Genomic DNA, 14836 nt, shown 5'->3' with positions numbered 1-14836 from the left:
ATTTTGTTTTATTTTGGAGCTCGCGCGGTCGCTTGCAAAAAAAAAAAAAAAAAAAAAACGAAAAAAACTCTGCACTTTCTTTCTTTGTTCTCTCGATTGTGTTTTGACCCCCTCTCCTACTGGATTTTGTCCTTCCTGCATGATTTCCGAGTCTTATCCACCGTTCTCCCCTCCCCCCCCCGGTCTTCCTTGAACCTACTCCGTACCTAGTACGGGAGTCTAGTTTACTCTGCATACATAAGGTACTAACTATGTATGTACAGTACTATGTAAGTTATGCATTCAGAGTTGAGGAACTGCTTGCTGCATGTCATGTCGCAGATCTGCCGACTTGCCTTCCAAGAATGCAAAGAGAAGACCCGAATATACTTTCGGTAGATGCAGCTTTCCCCCTCTCCCTGAGTCCGTACTATGAAACCACCACCCAGGACTCCGTTTCAGTTCCATTCAAGTATCCTCTTCCCCCCTTCCCCTTCCCCCCCCCCACCCCTCCCTTCATCAGATCATCACACCTTCCAAGTTGCAACCCACACACAGCAGGGTAAAACCTGGCATTCACAGCCCTCTACCCCCTCTGCCCCCCCCGCTGTTCTAGAACCTCAAATGCAGATCTTACCCCGGAAGGTCCTACACATCTACTCATGACCGAGACTATCCGGCCGAAGAAACGAAGACAAAACCTCGATGGGAGGGGGATGCTTATGTGTGTCCATTCCAAATGGTGTTCAGTTCAGATCAAGACAAGATCATCTTCCAAAGCAACAACAGTAACCCTTTAATGCACCAAGGTCGAGAGAGGGATCTCAACAAACAAACATACCAAAAAAAGACAAGGGTTCTTCTTCTCCTTTCTTTGCAGTGATTTTATTTGCCCGGCAGCCCCATTCATGTTCAAGGAATAAAACAGCACAGAAACTCCCAGTTTGTGTCCCCTTATGTCGTAAGACTTCGTTCCCTTTGCATGCTTTCGAAGAGAGAAAGAAAAACAAGAGCAGACCCAGCAGAAAACAGAAAGAAAAGAAAAAATCCCACACAGATCACAGATAAGATCAGAAACAAGAGACAGATTTGATCACTTCAAGGCACAGTACAGTACCTCCTGCAACCGGATGGGCGGCTGTCAGAATGAGCAAGGAATTAAAAGTCTTTGTTTTTTGTTCCTTATGATTTCTCTCTGTTTTGTGTTTCTTCATCTACAGTGGTGAAACCATGGAGGGAGCAAATAGAACATTCAACACATGTACACAAACAACATCTCGTAAGTTTGCCCTCGAATTATTGTGGTTCGCGTGCTGATGGTTGTGGAGGAAGGGGTGGTTTATAGTTCGTCCTCAAGGTACTTGTAGACGAACTTGAAATCCGCTTTACGACGGTTCATCCTGTGGTCCCGAAGTTAGTTTACTCTCGTGTTGGACCAGCTTACTTCCAAGAAAAGTGAGCAAAAGGGAAGAAGCGGGGAAGAAACATACCAGGTGCTCTCGTAGTCGAAGAAACGATACGTTCCCTGTTCGAACTCCTCGGTGATGGTTTTGGGTTCTTCGTGGCGCTGGAACCAGGTCTGGTATTGCTTGTGGAACCGCCAGCTCTGGTTTTTCAGCGCCTTGGCGGCCAGGTACTGCTGGTACGAGCCCTGGCGGTAGTAGAACAGATAGAACAGCGTATCCGTGTCGATGCGACCGGTTTCGTACAGACGCGGGTCGTCGAAGATCGGGAGAGGTTCCTGGGGGTAGTAGAGGGGCGTGTTGTACGGGTTCTGCGGCTTGTAGTGACGGGGTTTCTCCGCGTCGGCCGGCTCGGGGCAATTGGCCAGGGAGGCCGCCAGCAACCGCTGCACCGATGGGGACGGGTTGGTCGCACTGGCCGCGGCACGGCTCTTGGTCACTTCGAATGACTGGATCAGATCCTGCAGGCCCGGCGGGAGGTGATAGATGGATTCCTCGCTCTCGCGCGACGATTCCTCCTTGCCGCTTGACTCGCCGTTGGTGTTCGCCGTCGTCGTGGGTCGGGATTTGTTGCTAGTGCTGCTGCCGCTACCCGAGGCCTCAACCTTCTCCATGGCGGGGGTCTGCGGCACGCCTCGCGTCGACGTGCTTGCGCTGGCCACGTGCGGACTCGCAGCAGGGGTCTTGGATCGGCTGCCACTACTCGACTCCTCGCCTGCTATCGTGACTCCTGTCGAGGACTTCACCGCGGGTTGTGCGGGAGCGATGCTGGGGGAGGCGGTTGTGGAGGTGGAGGGTTTGGATGCAGGTACGGCGTGGGGGAAAGCGGGGCTGGCTCCTGGCGGTGGCGGCAGAGGCGCGATGCCCACGCCGTTCTTGTCGCTGGCAGCAGCTGCAGCCGCCGCAGAGGCGTACTTGAGGGTCTCTCCTGGCAGGCGCGTTGGAGGCGGGGCGGGTTTCATGCCCGAGGTGGCACTTGTCGAGGTTGCGGGATGGAGGGTGGCCAGCACGGGAAGAGGGGACTTCATCTGCGCGGAAGGTCGTCGGGGTCCCGAGGTATCGGGCTTCGCTTTCGGCTTGACAACCTCCGGTTCCTCTTCTTGCACCGACTGGGTATCTTGCGATGATACACGGTCGTTGTCGCCCGCGATGCCGAACTGCATCTCCGCCTCGTTGTCCATGTTCAGATCATCGTATAGGGTCTCGTCCTCGCCCGAGTAGTCCAAGTTGTGCCCGTCTTCCACATAGTACTTGATACTCTCCTTGAGATCCAGGACTTGTTGCGTCTCGACGTTGCCGTTCTGCAGCGACCGTAACAGCAGTTCCAACTTGTTGACATGCCACTTATGACGCTCCGTGATCCGCGAGATATCCGATAACCGATTCGTCTTGGCCACGTCCTTCTTCCCCTTCTTCATCTGCATATGTAACGTCTCCTCTTCTGCCTCCATGGCCTCGATCCGTTGTTGTAGCTCGTCGACCATGCTCGATAGGAAGTCGCATGTCTCCACCTTCTCCTTCTCCTTGGGATCCAATCTCGACGCTGCCGACAAGCCCTCCTTGGAGTATGCTTTCGTCTTCATCTCCTTCTCGACGGCCTTGAACTGCTCCATACACTAGAAGCTCCTATAGTCAGCAAAATAAGCTGCCCTCCTCGCCAAGGCATTGAAGGGCGGAGGGATGCGCACGGTCTCGATGGCTCTGCGCTGCTCGAGCAGCGGACCCTTATCTTTCACCTCATTTCCAGACGCCCACGACTTGATCTGATCTCGATACCGTTGGAGCTTCTTGATCTCGCGCTTCAGGTTTTCCTCGAGCTTATCCCGCTGGGTGTGATTCGTCGTCGAGCGGATCTTCTCGTAGATGCCCTCGAATGTGACGATGCCTTCGGCGACTTTCTTGAAGGTCTTGTCAATCTCCTGCTGCGTTTTTCGGGACGTCATAGCGGCGGCCGTTTCCACATGAACAAGAGAGGGGAAGGGACTCGACGAAAATTGACGTGGGTGATGTGAGACTCGGAAGGGCCGAGGAACGGATGGGATGAACGGGAGGGAAGGGCGCAGGGCGGATTGAAGAGAATTTTGGATGGTCTAGCGCGTGGGGGCAAGTTACTGCCGGCGCAGCTCTTTGTTGACAAAAGAACGCGGGGGGCGTGATTGTTTCTAGGGACGCAGTGAAGGAGTGTCAATCTCCTGATACTTTGGTCCTGGTCTCTTCGAAGCTGGGATAATGCCCGAAGCAGTAGGCGGTCACGGGGGGGATAGGCATTACCGATCCCGGGGGCGGCGAGCGGGCAACTCTTTAACCTTACTGTTCATCATCTTCTCCTCCGTCATACATGATCCATGGTGTGCGTTGGTGAAATCTACAACAACAACTTTTTTTGTCTTCAGGTTGGCAAGATTTGAGGTAGGAGGCTGAATCTGCCCATTTCCCTTAGTATTGACCACTGTACAGGAGTGCGCTGACATAATTTCCAGCATTTTACTTAGCAGTCAGTTGTTGTCCAGTGACAGTGAGTAGTTGTATGCGCCGCCGGTTGCAGCTACCCGCTTGCCGCAATAAGGCCGATATTGACAAGCAGTTCCATAAACCCTCGCAGACTTCCCCACCGCTGAACTGCCACGACCATATTCTTGATTACTATTATTTGGCGCATTGCAATATGAAGGGTGCGCAATCTATGAGAAATGCCTGCGAAATAAAATAGCCCTGACTGATGCCTCGCACAGCGGTACTTCAACGAGTCAAGTCCGCCTCGGTCACCGTCGACGGGCAACTTGTGTCGTCGATCGGCCAGGGGCTGCTTGTGCTTGCCGGTGTAGGCAAAGAGGACACGGAAAAAGATGCCGATACGATGGTTGGCCGAATATTGAAAGCCAAGCTCTGGTCCGATGAGAATGAGAAACAGGTGAGACGAGGCTCGCGATCTCTCGGTTGCCTGCAGCACACATCTAACGCGGCGCATTGCAAATCTAGTGGAAGAAGAACGTCCAAGATATCGATGGAGAAGTGCTTTGCGGTACAGTCATATCCCTCCACAGATCGTCTTTTGGGATGCGCTTCGCTGACACCCCTGCCCTTGCCCATCCAGTGTCACAATTTACCCTCTATGGCGAGTTGAAGAAGGGAAGCAAGCCGGACTTCCACGCCGCAGCCGATGTGGAGACTGCGCGCAAACTCTACGACTACTTTTACCAAAAACTGAGCAACAGCTACAAGCCTGAACGGGTGAAGAATGGCATCTTCCAGGCTATGATGGAGGTCGAGCTCAAAAACGACGGGCCGGTGGGTGTAGATTACCGCAGTGAAGATGCGGTGGTAAAGCTCTCGCTTCTCTTCCTGCTTCCTTCACTGATGATTCTGGGCTGACGCTTATGGTTCTTTGCGGCTGATATAGGTCACGATCGAGATCAACACCCAACTACCCAAGAAGGAGAAGAAGGAGAAGGAGGCCGAGCCGCAAGAACCGCGGCCTCAGACTTTCGAGTTCAAGATACCCGCGGAGTTATTGGATTGATTGATGGAAGGGCGTCACGATGAATTTACGAAAAAGAATGATCCCTCGAGATTCAGGTTGGTTCAGGTGTATATAAAAAGTTCCTTATAGACATACCCATAGATAGATTTGGGGGTGAGGGGAAAATGGGGTGGGTGGGAAGGGAGGGTGTTTAGGTTCCAGAAGCATAGAATTCCCCAGATTGCCTTACTCGGTACGAACAGCAGCAGTAGGAGCGTAGATCCACTCCTATCAGACCGCGATCGATCGCGAACTAGTGTACGTTTTCCCCTCATCTATCCATCAATCAAGACGGAGAGAGGCGGAATGTAACGGGATTGGAAGAGGGGGAAGGGGAAAGAGGGAAGCAAAGGAAAAGAACAGAAAAGAAAAGACCAAGTTACTGCAGTGTATGTACAGTACGTCCAGTGGCAGAGATTCCCGGTACGGAGTAGGCGCCAAAGAGAAACGATGGAAGCTTCTTGAAGCATCGCAAGCAGAGGGCCCCGGCCCAGCCCACTTCTTACCTCTTTAGTCCTGGACTTTCTTTCTCCTCTTGACTTTCCTTCCTTTCTCCTCATTTACTGGTACTCTGTCTGTCTGTCATTTTATCCACTTACCCATTGTCTGACTTCTTCTCCTTATACATTCTACTTCTACTCCTTCTTCTTCTTCTTCTCTCTCCTGTGCCAATTCACAGCCACCTTTTCCGCTTTCCCACCTATCTTCTCCATTCACTCTCCACACATAGCCATCATCCAGCAGCACCATGGCTGAGTCTCAGCGTGTGTTCCGACTTCCCTTCTTCCCCGCCGCGGGGATCCAGCTTCGAAGCTCCGGTAACTGACCCATTGCGCTCCTACAGGCCGCCCCCGTGTCTTCTTTGACATTCAGATCGGTGAACAGAAGGCCGGTCGCATTGCTCTCGAGCTGGTCAGTAGTTCTTTCGTTTAATTAGCGGACATTTCCTTTCCTATGCCGAGGCCGCCGATCTTGGAGTGAGAGCCTTGCTAACCTACCCCGCCCGCGCAGTTCAACGATGGTATAGTACCAACCTAAGCTCCACGACCCTTTTTCCGGGCACACTCTGACCAGACAATAGTTGTTCCCAAGACCGCAGAGAACTTCCGTGCACTCTCCACAGGTGAAAAGGGCGTGGGCAAGCAGGGCAAGCCATTGAGCTTCAAGGGTACGATTTTGACCATTTCCGGTCCCATACTTTTTTCTCTCCTTCCCACTTCCCGTCCGCTCCGACATTCGTCCTCGCAAACCAAAACTAACCACCCATGACTTGACCAGGTTCCATCTTCCACCGTGTGATCAAGCAGTTCATGATCCAGGGTGGTGACTTCACTGCATTCAACGGCACTGGCGGCGAATCCATCTACGGCGAGAAGTTCCCCGACGAGAACTTCGACCTCAAGCATGACCGGCCTTTCCTCCTCTCCATGGCCAACTCCGGCCCCGGCACCAACGGCAGTCAGTTCTTCATCACTACTGTCCCCACTCCTCACCTTGACGGCAAGCACGTCGTCTTCGGCGAGGTAATCAACGGAAAGAGCGTTGTTCGCAAGATCGAGAACATGTCTACCCAGGCAGACAAGCCCACCACGGACGTCACCATTGTCGACTGCGGCGAGCTCACCGGCCAAGACTACGAGGATGCCGACAAGCAGACCCCTGACGCAACTGGCGACCCCTACGAGGATTTCCCCGATGACCACCAGGGCGAGCAGCTGAGTGCTCCGGTGTGCTACAAGATCGCCGCTGAGTTGAAGAACTTCGGAAACGCCGCCTTCAAGAGCGGCAACATCGCCCTTGGTCTCGAAAAGTACCAGAAGGGTTTGCGCTACCTCAACGAGTTCCCAGAGCCCGACGAGCAGGACCCTAAGGAGCTTGGCCCCCAGATGAAGGCTCTCCGCTTCACCCTCCACTCCAACTCTTCCCTCCTGGCGAACAAGCTCGGCCAATTCAAGAACGCTCAGACTTGGGCTACTTACGCCCTCGATGTGGCTGCTGCCGCCGAGGCCAAAGATGCCGATAAGGCCAAGGCGTATTACCGCCGTGCCGTCGCCCTGAGCGGCCTGAAGGAGGAGGACGAGGCCCTGAAGGACCTCCAAGAGGCCGATCGTCTGGCCCCCGGTGACGCTGGTATTACCAACGAAATTGCCAAGGTAAAGAAGGCTCTTAAGGATCGCGTGGCTAAGGAGCGCGCTGCCGCTCAGAAATTCTTCTCGTGAGAGACGAGACGTGCCCGTCCGTCATGATTCATGAATTCATGATTTAGCATTACTTCTGCTACTTGCACTTCCAGAAAAAGTGACGCAATCTACCTTCCCATCTCACCCACTTAGTCTAATGGTTCCGTCCCCACCCCCAAATCTCGCAATCGCCGCGTGTGTGCAAACACATTCCTCCTCAATGTCGACCTCGCGAAGTCAGTAGCTCGTGGCTGTCACGCATAAGCCCCGTTGATGCTTCTATATTTGCCTACGGAGCAGCATGGGTATTCAGCAGCTCTTGCTTCCCCATCCCGCAGAGAGTTCTATCTTCCAACTAGACATATCCTGATAGTGTAGGAGAGAATGAGGATACTGGTATTTTCAGGCAGAATAGATCATTTGTGCATTGCATGTTTGTCTTGCATTGAAGGCCAGTAATTCGTTTGTGCCCAATGGACCAAAAACCATAGCGACGGAGCAAGGAAGTAGACGAGGAAACAGGTATAGCAATCATGAATCATAAGAAGAGGATGTACGAGCACGTAGCAAGCTTGCTCGTCGTCCGGAGTCGCCCGGGCTGACAGCTCAATGAAGATCCTTTTCGGCGAGGAACTGCTCATATCGTGGCTTGCACTTGCGGCGCCAACTCTTGCCCCAGATCAGCATCGGCACGCCCATCAGCATGGACAGCACGACCAAGATGCCGTAGAAGGTGAAGGTCCAGCCGTAGTTTGTCCCGTCAATGAAGTCCTGTACCGTGAAGGAAATGACGAAGTTGATGATGGAGGAGCAGCAGGCTAGAATGATGACCAGTTCTCCAGATATCTAGTATATGGTTTGTAGGGTTAGATAGTCCGACCTACGATACAAGGGGAAGGGAAAGCGGAAGAAGAGCATCGGCAAGAGAAGGAAGGGGTGCAGGGGGTTCAGTATAGCCAGGGGACATGCAACTAACCTGATCGAAGCATTCCATTGCGTACGCAGTCGCGATACTCGTGGCAGAGACCTGCTGTGCGATCATGCAGCAGAGGCCGACGGCAATGGTCATCCAGTGGGCACCCTCGGTGGCGCCCCAGCCATAGAGAAAGTAGCCGACGGCGGCGAGGATGATGGGGAGTCCGTAGGCCCAGAGACGCATTTCGGGTTCCTTGTACCCCTTGTTGCGGCGGGCGAGAAAGATGACAAGCCAGTCAGACAGCGAACCGATGCCCATTCTGAAGTTTATGGTTAGCTTGAATGTTGGATTACACTAGATGAGGCACCGTACCCAATAAAGTTGCCGACGAGGGCAGCTAGGAAGATCAGCCCGGCGGGACCAGCGCTCCAGTTGTATGGCGGCTCGGTCATGATCTCGGAGATGGTGTTGAAGGAGACAATCCCGGCGGTGCAGCCTAGGGCAAATTGAATCCCTGCCAAGAGGATGTTGGGAAAGGCGAAGAGGAAGAATGGACGGCGGAAGTACTGGAACCAGGTTGTATGGTCGTCTTTGAAATAGTGCACTAAAGCAATTTTTTGGCGGTAGGTCCGTGGAGGCATTGAGATCTGCCCTGCACCATGGCTGGCTACGACAGATATAGGGGCCTCCAGCTTCTGGTCCTTGTCGTCCGTGGGCAGTGTAGTGGTGGGGTCGACCTTCGAGTCCTCAGACGATGTATCGCCTGAGAACCGGTATCTCGGGAACATGGTGTCATCAAAAGTGAAGATGAAGAGAAGAATCAAGCAAGCCTTAAAACCCGTTTAGCTTCGGCCATGCTCTGTGTTGATGAGCACAAGAACTTACGCATGCTCCTGCCACGATGGGCTGGCTCCATCTCCAGCCGATGCCATCGGAGATATAACCACCACAAATCAAGCCAATGATGGAACCAAGCTGCTGGAAGAAAATATAGATAGCGAGCATACGGCCACGTTGATGGGAGAAGAAGACATCAAAGATCTATGAACCATTAGTACCCACAGAGAGGGTCGATGAGGTGACGTACCGTTAGCTGAATTAGGGCTTGGTAGGCTGCGGTACCAATACCATTGACAGTCATCATGATGTAGTACTGTGCAACACCACTGAAAACACCGCCCCAGATTCCACTAGCGAGAACGAAGACCAAGCTGAGGATGTAAACAATCTTTCGTCCAAATTTCATGGCTGTGGGGATCCAAATTATGTTGAAAAAGCCGAGCATGAGATAGTTGAGAGCAGAGCCACCGTTCATATTACTCAAGCTCACGCCGGTATCCTCCGAGATTGTTGTCCATGCTGCTCCCCAATTGTTCTCGCCAAAGGAGTTCAAGCATGCGTAGGCAGAAATCAGAAAGAGCGTCCAGTATTTCTTGTACCTGGGCCAGTTCTAACAGAGAACGGTCAGTCTTGAGAATAGAGGCCAGCTAATCTACTTTCCCCACATACCAAAGGATCGGCAACTGATGAAGTCGGCTGGGGAATCAGTATGATATCCTGACTGCCAGCATGGGCAGCGTCGCTCAGGTTTCCCCCTGCGTCGACGAGGTAAACCGTTCCCGGTACGTCGGTTTGTATATCCTCAGAGCTAGTCATGATGTCTTGATGTATAGCAGACAGGACAAAGACAGGAGACCGGGAGGGGAAGTCGCCGCTCTTTTAAATGCATCTCTACAGCACCAGCGCGGTTCGACTTGAACCCAAGAGCATCCTCAGGCCCGGGGAGGCGTCAATGTTCCGCTCTATCAAGGTCCATTTGTTCATCCGATTGGATGAGAATAACCGAGCATAATGCCATGGTAGATGACGATAGGTGATGAACGATAAGGCAAGGCAAGACGATCTTTGGCCTTGGTTTGTCCGCCACTGCAATCATGAAGCCAACGATGGCCAAACTCTAGCGACATCGTGAACGCAGTGCCTCGTGATAAGAGAGGTGGAGTGAGACCCTTTCCCTCGAGCCATTGAGGCAGAGTAAATGGAACAAAGATAAGTATACTTGTCGAGGAAGCTCCAAACGAGGGGTGTTATCGCAACGGGGTTGAGACTGATGGCATCTGCCAAGAAGGGCAAGGAGAGGAAGATGCGGAGAAGCCGTCAGATCCACCGACTAAAGCAGGTCTGGACACTGCACGCGACTGATAACATCCGCCACGAGACAACCTTATCACTGGAGTGGATGTGTGGAGAAGAGGACGGTTAGGGAGTGTAAGGTGAATACTCAGTATTCTGAGTATACTGAGTAGAAGGAGTCGTCGATATGCTCAAAAGCGAGGAAGGTCCAACCGGTGGGCTAAACTGCATTGGGAACCCCGCCTTTTGGCTGCTCGATGGCTGATTCCCTGCCATGCTTCTTCCACTTGGCCTCATACTTCATCCCCTTCGGTTCAATTCCGCGATGAACAGATGGACATGGCATGATGAAGCCTTCCCTTCAAATACTCTCGTCTTGGCCGATGCTCTCTTGATCTGTTCCTTTCCGTACCAGAGCAAGTCCTTCTCCACTTGCCCGCAACATCCAGTACACAACTCTCAGCATCATGGCACCCTCGGATTTAAGTCATGATTCCACCATCCTCATTGTTGGTGCAGGTGTCTGGGGATGCTCAACGGCTTTGCACTTGGTCCGTCGTGGCTACAAGAATGTCACGGTGCTAGATCCCTATACCGTTCCCTCTGCGATTGCAGCTGGGAATGATATCAACAAAATCATGGAACATCGAGAGCCGAAGGGTAAGTATCCTTGAGACTCGACGAACCAAAGAGGAACCGACTGATAAGTGACTAGAATCTGATACGGATCCCCGCAGCATTGCTTTTGCTACCTGCACCCGTGCTGCCTTGAAAGGCTGGAAAACAGATCCCGTTTTCAAGCCATATTTCCATGAAACCGGCGTGGTTGTATCGGGTCACACCCCTGCGTTGATCGAACACATTCGCGAGACAGAAATTGAACCTTCGATGGGCGACTTTGTGAAGCTGGAAACGGCAGAGGACTTTCGCAAGACAATGCCGGCAGGAGTCTTGACTGGCAAGTTCCCCGGCTGGCAGGGCTGGCTCAACAAATCCAACGCGGGATGGATCCACGCCCAAAAAGCCATGGTATCCGCCTACACGGAAGCCAAGCGCTTGGGAGTTAAGTTTCTTACCGGGTCCCCGCAAGGAAATGTTGTGGCTCTAGTCTTTGAGAATGGCGATGTTGTGGGAGCAAGAACATCTGATGGCGTGGTTCATCGCGCGGACCGCACCATTTTGTCGGCTGGTGCGGGCAGTGACCGGCTTCTGGACTTTGAGAAGCAGCTGCGTCCTACAGCCTGGACTTTGTGCCATATCAAGATGACTCCCGAAGAGGCCAAACGTTACAAGAATCTACCCGTGCTGTTCAACATTGCTAAGGGCTTCTTCATGGAGCCCGATGAGGATAAGCATGAGTTGAAGATTTGCGATGAGCATCCCGGCTACTGCAACTTTGTTCCTGATCCTAAGCGGAATGGTGACATCAGGAGTATCCCATTTCCAGCACACCAGATTCCGCTAGAAGCCGAGGCTCGTGCTAGGGACTTTCTCCGGGACACAATGCCGCAGCTTGCAGACCGACCGCTTTCCTTTGCTCGTATCTGCTGGGATGCTGATACGCCAGATCGTGCCTTCTTGATTGATCGGCATCCCAAGCATCCTTCGTTGGTCGTTGCTGTAGGAGCATCCGGTAACGGCGCGATGCAGATGCCTTCAATTGGAGGATTTATCGCGGACGCACTGGAAGGTCATCTCCAGAAGGAAGTGAAAGATGTTGTCCGCTGGAGACCAGAGACGGCCGTTGACCGGGACTGGAAAGCGACCCAGAATCGTTTTGGTGGCCCGGATGCAATCATGGACTTCCAGAAGGTCAAGGAGAGTGCCTGGACCAAGATTAGCGAGAAAAGCCGGCTATAGGGAAATCGAAGTGCAACCTGCGTCTTCATCTACCGTCATACTTATGTAGGTAGGGAGATAGTATGACAAGCTAACTCGTAATGAGATATGTGCATTTTCCAACTTCATGTGTAGCATAATATTTACATTGGGATTGAGCACCGGCCTCTATTCCTTCAATAGGAAAGACTTTGGATTCTACCAAGAGTCAACTCCACTAGCCTTCGTATTTCAGCCAAAGAGAAAGAATAATTCATCACAACCACTCAAAACCGTTTGCAGCGCCAATCCTTCGATCATAATGAGCTTGTTCTATTATGCTGGAATTACTTCACCGATTCGCATGGCGCAGTGCCAGAAGGATACAGTCAATATGATGACATCCATGACTCACTGGATGAGGTACCGGAATGAAGAAAGAAATGCACACAATATAATCCAACCCTGCTCATTCTTCCCAGAGCTTCCCTAACCAACAAATAACCTCAATTATTGCACACCTACAGAGTTCTACCAGTATGTTGCGAGGAGTGGATTCTGCAGAGGAAGAAGACAGGAGAGGTATGCGTATCTTGCCTCCTCCTTTTCACTCTCTTGATCTCTCGATCTAGAGAAGTCGCATCTGCTAACACTTTACTAGCCATATCATTGGCAGGTGGACCTCAGGTAGTGCCAGTCACCGCACACGAACTCAGTTACGCGTCAGGTCTCTTCCTGTCCTCGTCTGGCCAGCGCATCCGGGTCAGACGAAACAACCGGTCATCCAGAGATGAGAGCCCCAACACGACCTCAGACAACCACCGTATCGAAGAAGATCTCCGCGTGGGCGTCCCATCGTCATCTGAACCAGACTATTACCACAATTCGATCAGCCCAGACCATCCTCTCAATAGAAGGAACCTCGACTTGGCACTAAAGGCTTTGGAAATCTGCAAAGAAAATGACCTGGGGATGATCGACAATGTACTCTTTTGGAAGCAGCGCGGTCTATTCGAACAAGGCAAGCCGAGCGTACCGACCGTGAAGATCACAGTGAAAAGGAAGCCCAACGACCCCGGCTGGGCTGCACGAGCGACGCGGGCGGCCTGGGCAGTGTACCACTACCTCCCAGAATTAAAAGGATCCGCCACCAATGAGTTTAACGTCGCGGTCGAGATCTGTGATATCTTGTTCTGCGCAAAGAACCGCCTCCGGATGCAGTCGTGCACCGTAGAGGACGCCATCTTTCCGCAGTGGGAGGCTGTGTTAGAAGCAATTCTCCGGACGATCCTTCTGACGGGAGTCCTTTATATTAGCTGCTGTCGCGCTGGGGCGACGTCCTCGATTTCGGTCTCTGCACCCACTGTCTTGCTGGGGGTGGATCCGACGGCATCCGTGGATTGGAAAGCGGTTCGGGAACAGATTGTTACCGTTCTGGAATCATTTGGTCTTGATTCAGTTGGGGTGCTTATCCGCCAGGACTCGGCAAGCCGACCACCTCTGGACCTGCATGGCCTTCCTGACTCCCTTACACACGGCTTCAAAGAGGATAGACCCTGTGAGATGGGGGATAGTCTAGCCTCAGGCCACTCACCCGAAGCGCAGGGGACCCTGGGCTGCTGGGTGGAGCTCCAGGATCCGGACACAGATGAGTGGATGCCGTACGCGCTGACGTCCGCGCGCTGTGTCCTGCCTAGCGATGCACATGTTGAGTCCTGTGCTCAGAAGGGAGAGAACACCCCGGCTTTTGACGAGTGGAAGACATATGGCGTACCGTTCCGAGACACCACAGCGGCTAGACTTCTCCTGGTTGATAGCCCAGGCTTGTATGAAATCACATTGAACATGAACAACCTCGATGATCTCGCACGAGATTATGAGGATGAAATGCGCTGCGAACGTTTTCAAGCCGCGCAAGCGCAGAACGAGCCTGTGTCCGCCCCCGGGGATCTAAAATTCTGGACATATCTAAACAACACCCTTACTAAGATTAGAGCAGAACGCGCCCAAATCCAGAAGTATCAAGATAACCAGAACTACGAGTTCGGCACTGTGGTCGCCACGTCCGGCCTGGAAGCACGACAACAGGAACCCTACTCCTCAGAAGTCAGTTCACCGTCGGTCTTCCTGGACTGGGCCCTTGTCCGCATGCGCGCAGACCGACGGCTGGGTGAGAACAAGGTAAACTACCATCCTATCCTAGCCCCTGGTAATCGCATCTTTGCTAAGCATTTTCGCCTCCTTTTGCAGTCTCCATGTCCCTCGGAGGACTTTCTGGACCCAGTATCCGAAGTTGTGGGAGTTTGGTATTTGGAGGAGCGGCTCCGACCCGGGCAATCTCTATGGAAGATAGGGCATTCCACGGCCAAAACGAAAGGGAGATACAACGGACTGCGCACAGCGTGGATCACCCATACTACTGCCCGCCACCCAAAAGAAAGAGGAGAACCATTGGTTTATTATGTACACTCTATGTACAACTCGTACAGCTCGTATAACGGTGTGATGCTTTGGGGGGACTCAGGATCGATGGTGTTCGACCGGCACGGGTATGTGGTTGGAATGTGTTTCGAGGGCAATGCGCATGAGGACACAGCCTACTTCATGCGGTGGGAGGAGCTGTGGGAAGATATTCTGAGTAAATCGGGGGCCAAGGATATTCGGTTTCTGGGGGATGAATATTCCTATCGGGGCTTCCCGTTGGAGATGGAGTGGCTTTCCTTGCGAATGATTTCTCGTGTGTCAGAATGAAAAGCAGCAAGTTACCTTTTGAATGGAATCGACTCTCTTTCCACCCGTAGCTCTTCTTCCGACCAATTCCCCATGA

The 14836-nt window shown here is 52.6% G+C and overlaps 6 protein-coding genes across 6 annotated transcripts; 4 read left to right on the top strand and 2 right to left on the bottom strand.

Moving 5' to 3' along the window:
• Window positions 1-1318: 1318 nt before the first annotated feature.
• Window positions 1319-3385, bottom strand: BO66DRAFT_442521 (CCR4-NOT transcription complex, subunit 3; the record flags this gene model as incomplete). The annotated part of the gene is made up of 3 exons (XM_025651435.1): window positions 1319-1379; window positions 1470-3058; window positions 3131-3385. The coding sequence occupies 3 exons, from the start codon at window positions 3383-3385 to the stop codon at window positions 1319-1321; spliced, it is 1905 nt and encodes a 634-aa protein (XP_025499796.1).
• A 397-nt stretch (window positions 3386-3782) lies between these two features.
• BO66DRAFT_474587 (D-aminoacyl-tRNA deacylase) lies at window positions 3783-4962 on the top strand (the record flags this gene model as incomplete). The annotated part of the gene is made up of 7 exons (XM_025653151.1): window positions 3783-3851; window positions 3923-3967; window positions 4045-4114; window positions 4175-4353; window positions 4422-4464; window positions 4537-4763; window positions 4843-4962. Exons 3-7 carry the CDS (start codon window positions 4108-4110, stop codon window positions 4960-4962), a joined length of 576 nt encoding a protein of 191 aa, XP_025499795.1. The 5' UTR covers window positions 3783-3851; window positions 3923-3967; window positions 4045-4107.
• Window positions 4963-5517: 555 nt separating this feature from the next.
• Window positions 5518-7562, top strand: BO66DRAFT_394974 (peptidyl-prolyl cis-trans isomerase D). Its single transcript, XM_025648119.1, has 5 exons — window positions 5518-5726; window positions 5807-5874; window positions 5974-5983; window positions 6044-6130; window positions 6241-7562. The coding sequence occupies exons 1-5, from the start codon at window positions 5711-5713 to the stop codon at window positions 7179-7181; spliced, it is 1122 nt and encodes a 373-aa protein (XP_025499794.1). The 5' UTR covers window positions 5518-5710; the 3' UTR covers window positions 7182-7562.
• Window positions 7563-7748: 186 nt separating this feature from the next.
• On the bottom strand, window positions 7749-9714 carry BO66DRAFT_442518 (putative MFS transporter; the record flags this gene model as incomplete). Its single annotated transcript, XM_025651434.1, has 6 exons — window positions 7749-7988; window positions 8119-8377; window positions 8431-8888; window positions 8944-9099; window positions 9146-9508; window positions 9568-9714. The coding sequence occupies 6 exons, from the start codon at window positions 9712-9714 to the stop codon at window positions 7749-7751; spliced, it is 1623 nt and encodes a 540-aa protein (XP_025499793.1).
• Window positions 9715-10470: 756 nt separating this feature from the next.
• On the top strand, window positions 10471-12144 carry BO66DRAFT_431603 (NAD(P)/FAD-dependent oxidoreductase). The gene is made up of 2 exons (XM_025650595.1): window positions 10471-10851; window positions 10907-12144. Exons 1-2 carry the CDS (start codon window positions 10659-10661, stop codon window positions 12049-12051), a joined length of 1338 nt encoding a protein of 445 aa, XP_025499792.1. The 5' UTR covers window positions 10471-10658; the 3' UTR covers window positions 12052-12144.
• A 393-nt stretch (window positions 12145-12537) lies between these two features.
• On the top strand, window positions 12538-14765 carry BO66DRAFT_474583 (uncharacterized protein). The gene is made up of 3 exons (XM_025653150.1): window positions 12538-12591; window positions 12671-14190; window positions 14260-14765. Exons 1-3 carry the CDS (start codon window positions 12549-12551, stop codon window positions 14758-14760), a joined length of 2064 nt encoding a protein of 687 aa, XP_025499791.1. The 5' UTR covers window positions 12538-12548; the 3' UTR covers window positions 14761-14765.
• Window positions 14766-14836: the final 71 nt, after the last annotated feature.

Source organism: Aspergillus aculeatinus (genome assembly GCF_003184765.1).
Source record: "Aspergillus aculeatinus CBS 121060 unplaced genomic scaffold BO66scaffold_55, whole genome shotgun sequence".
NCBI classification, from domain to species: domain Eukaryota; kingdom Fungi; phylum Ascomycota; class Eurotiomycetes; order Eurotiales; family Aspergillaceae; genus Aspergillus; species Aspergillus aculeatinus.
Note: the sequence above shows the minus strand (reverse complement) of the source record. Positions and strands in the feature narration are given on the sequence as shown.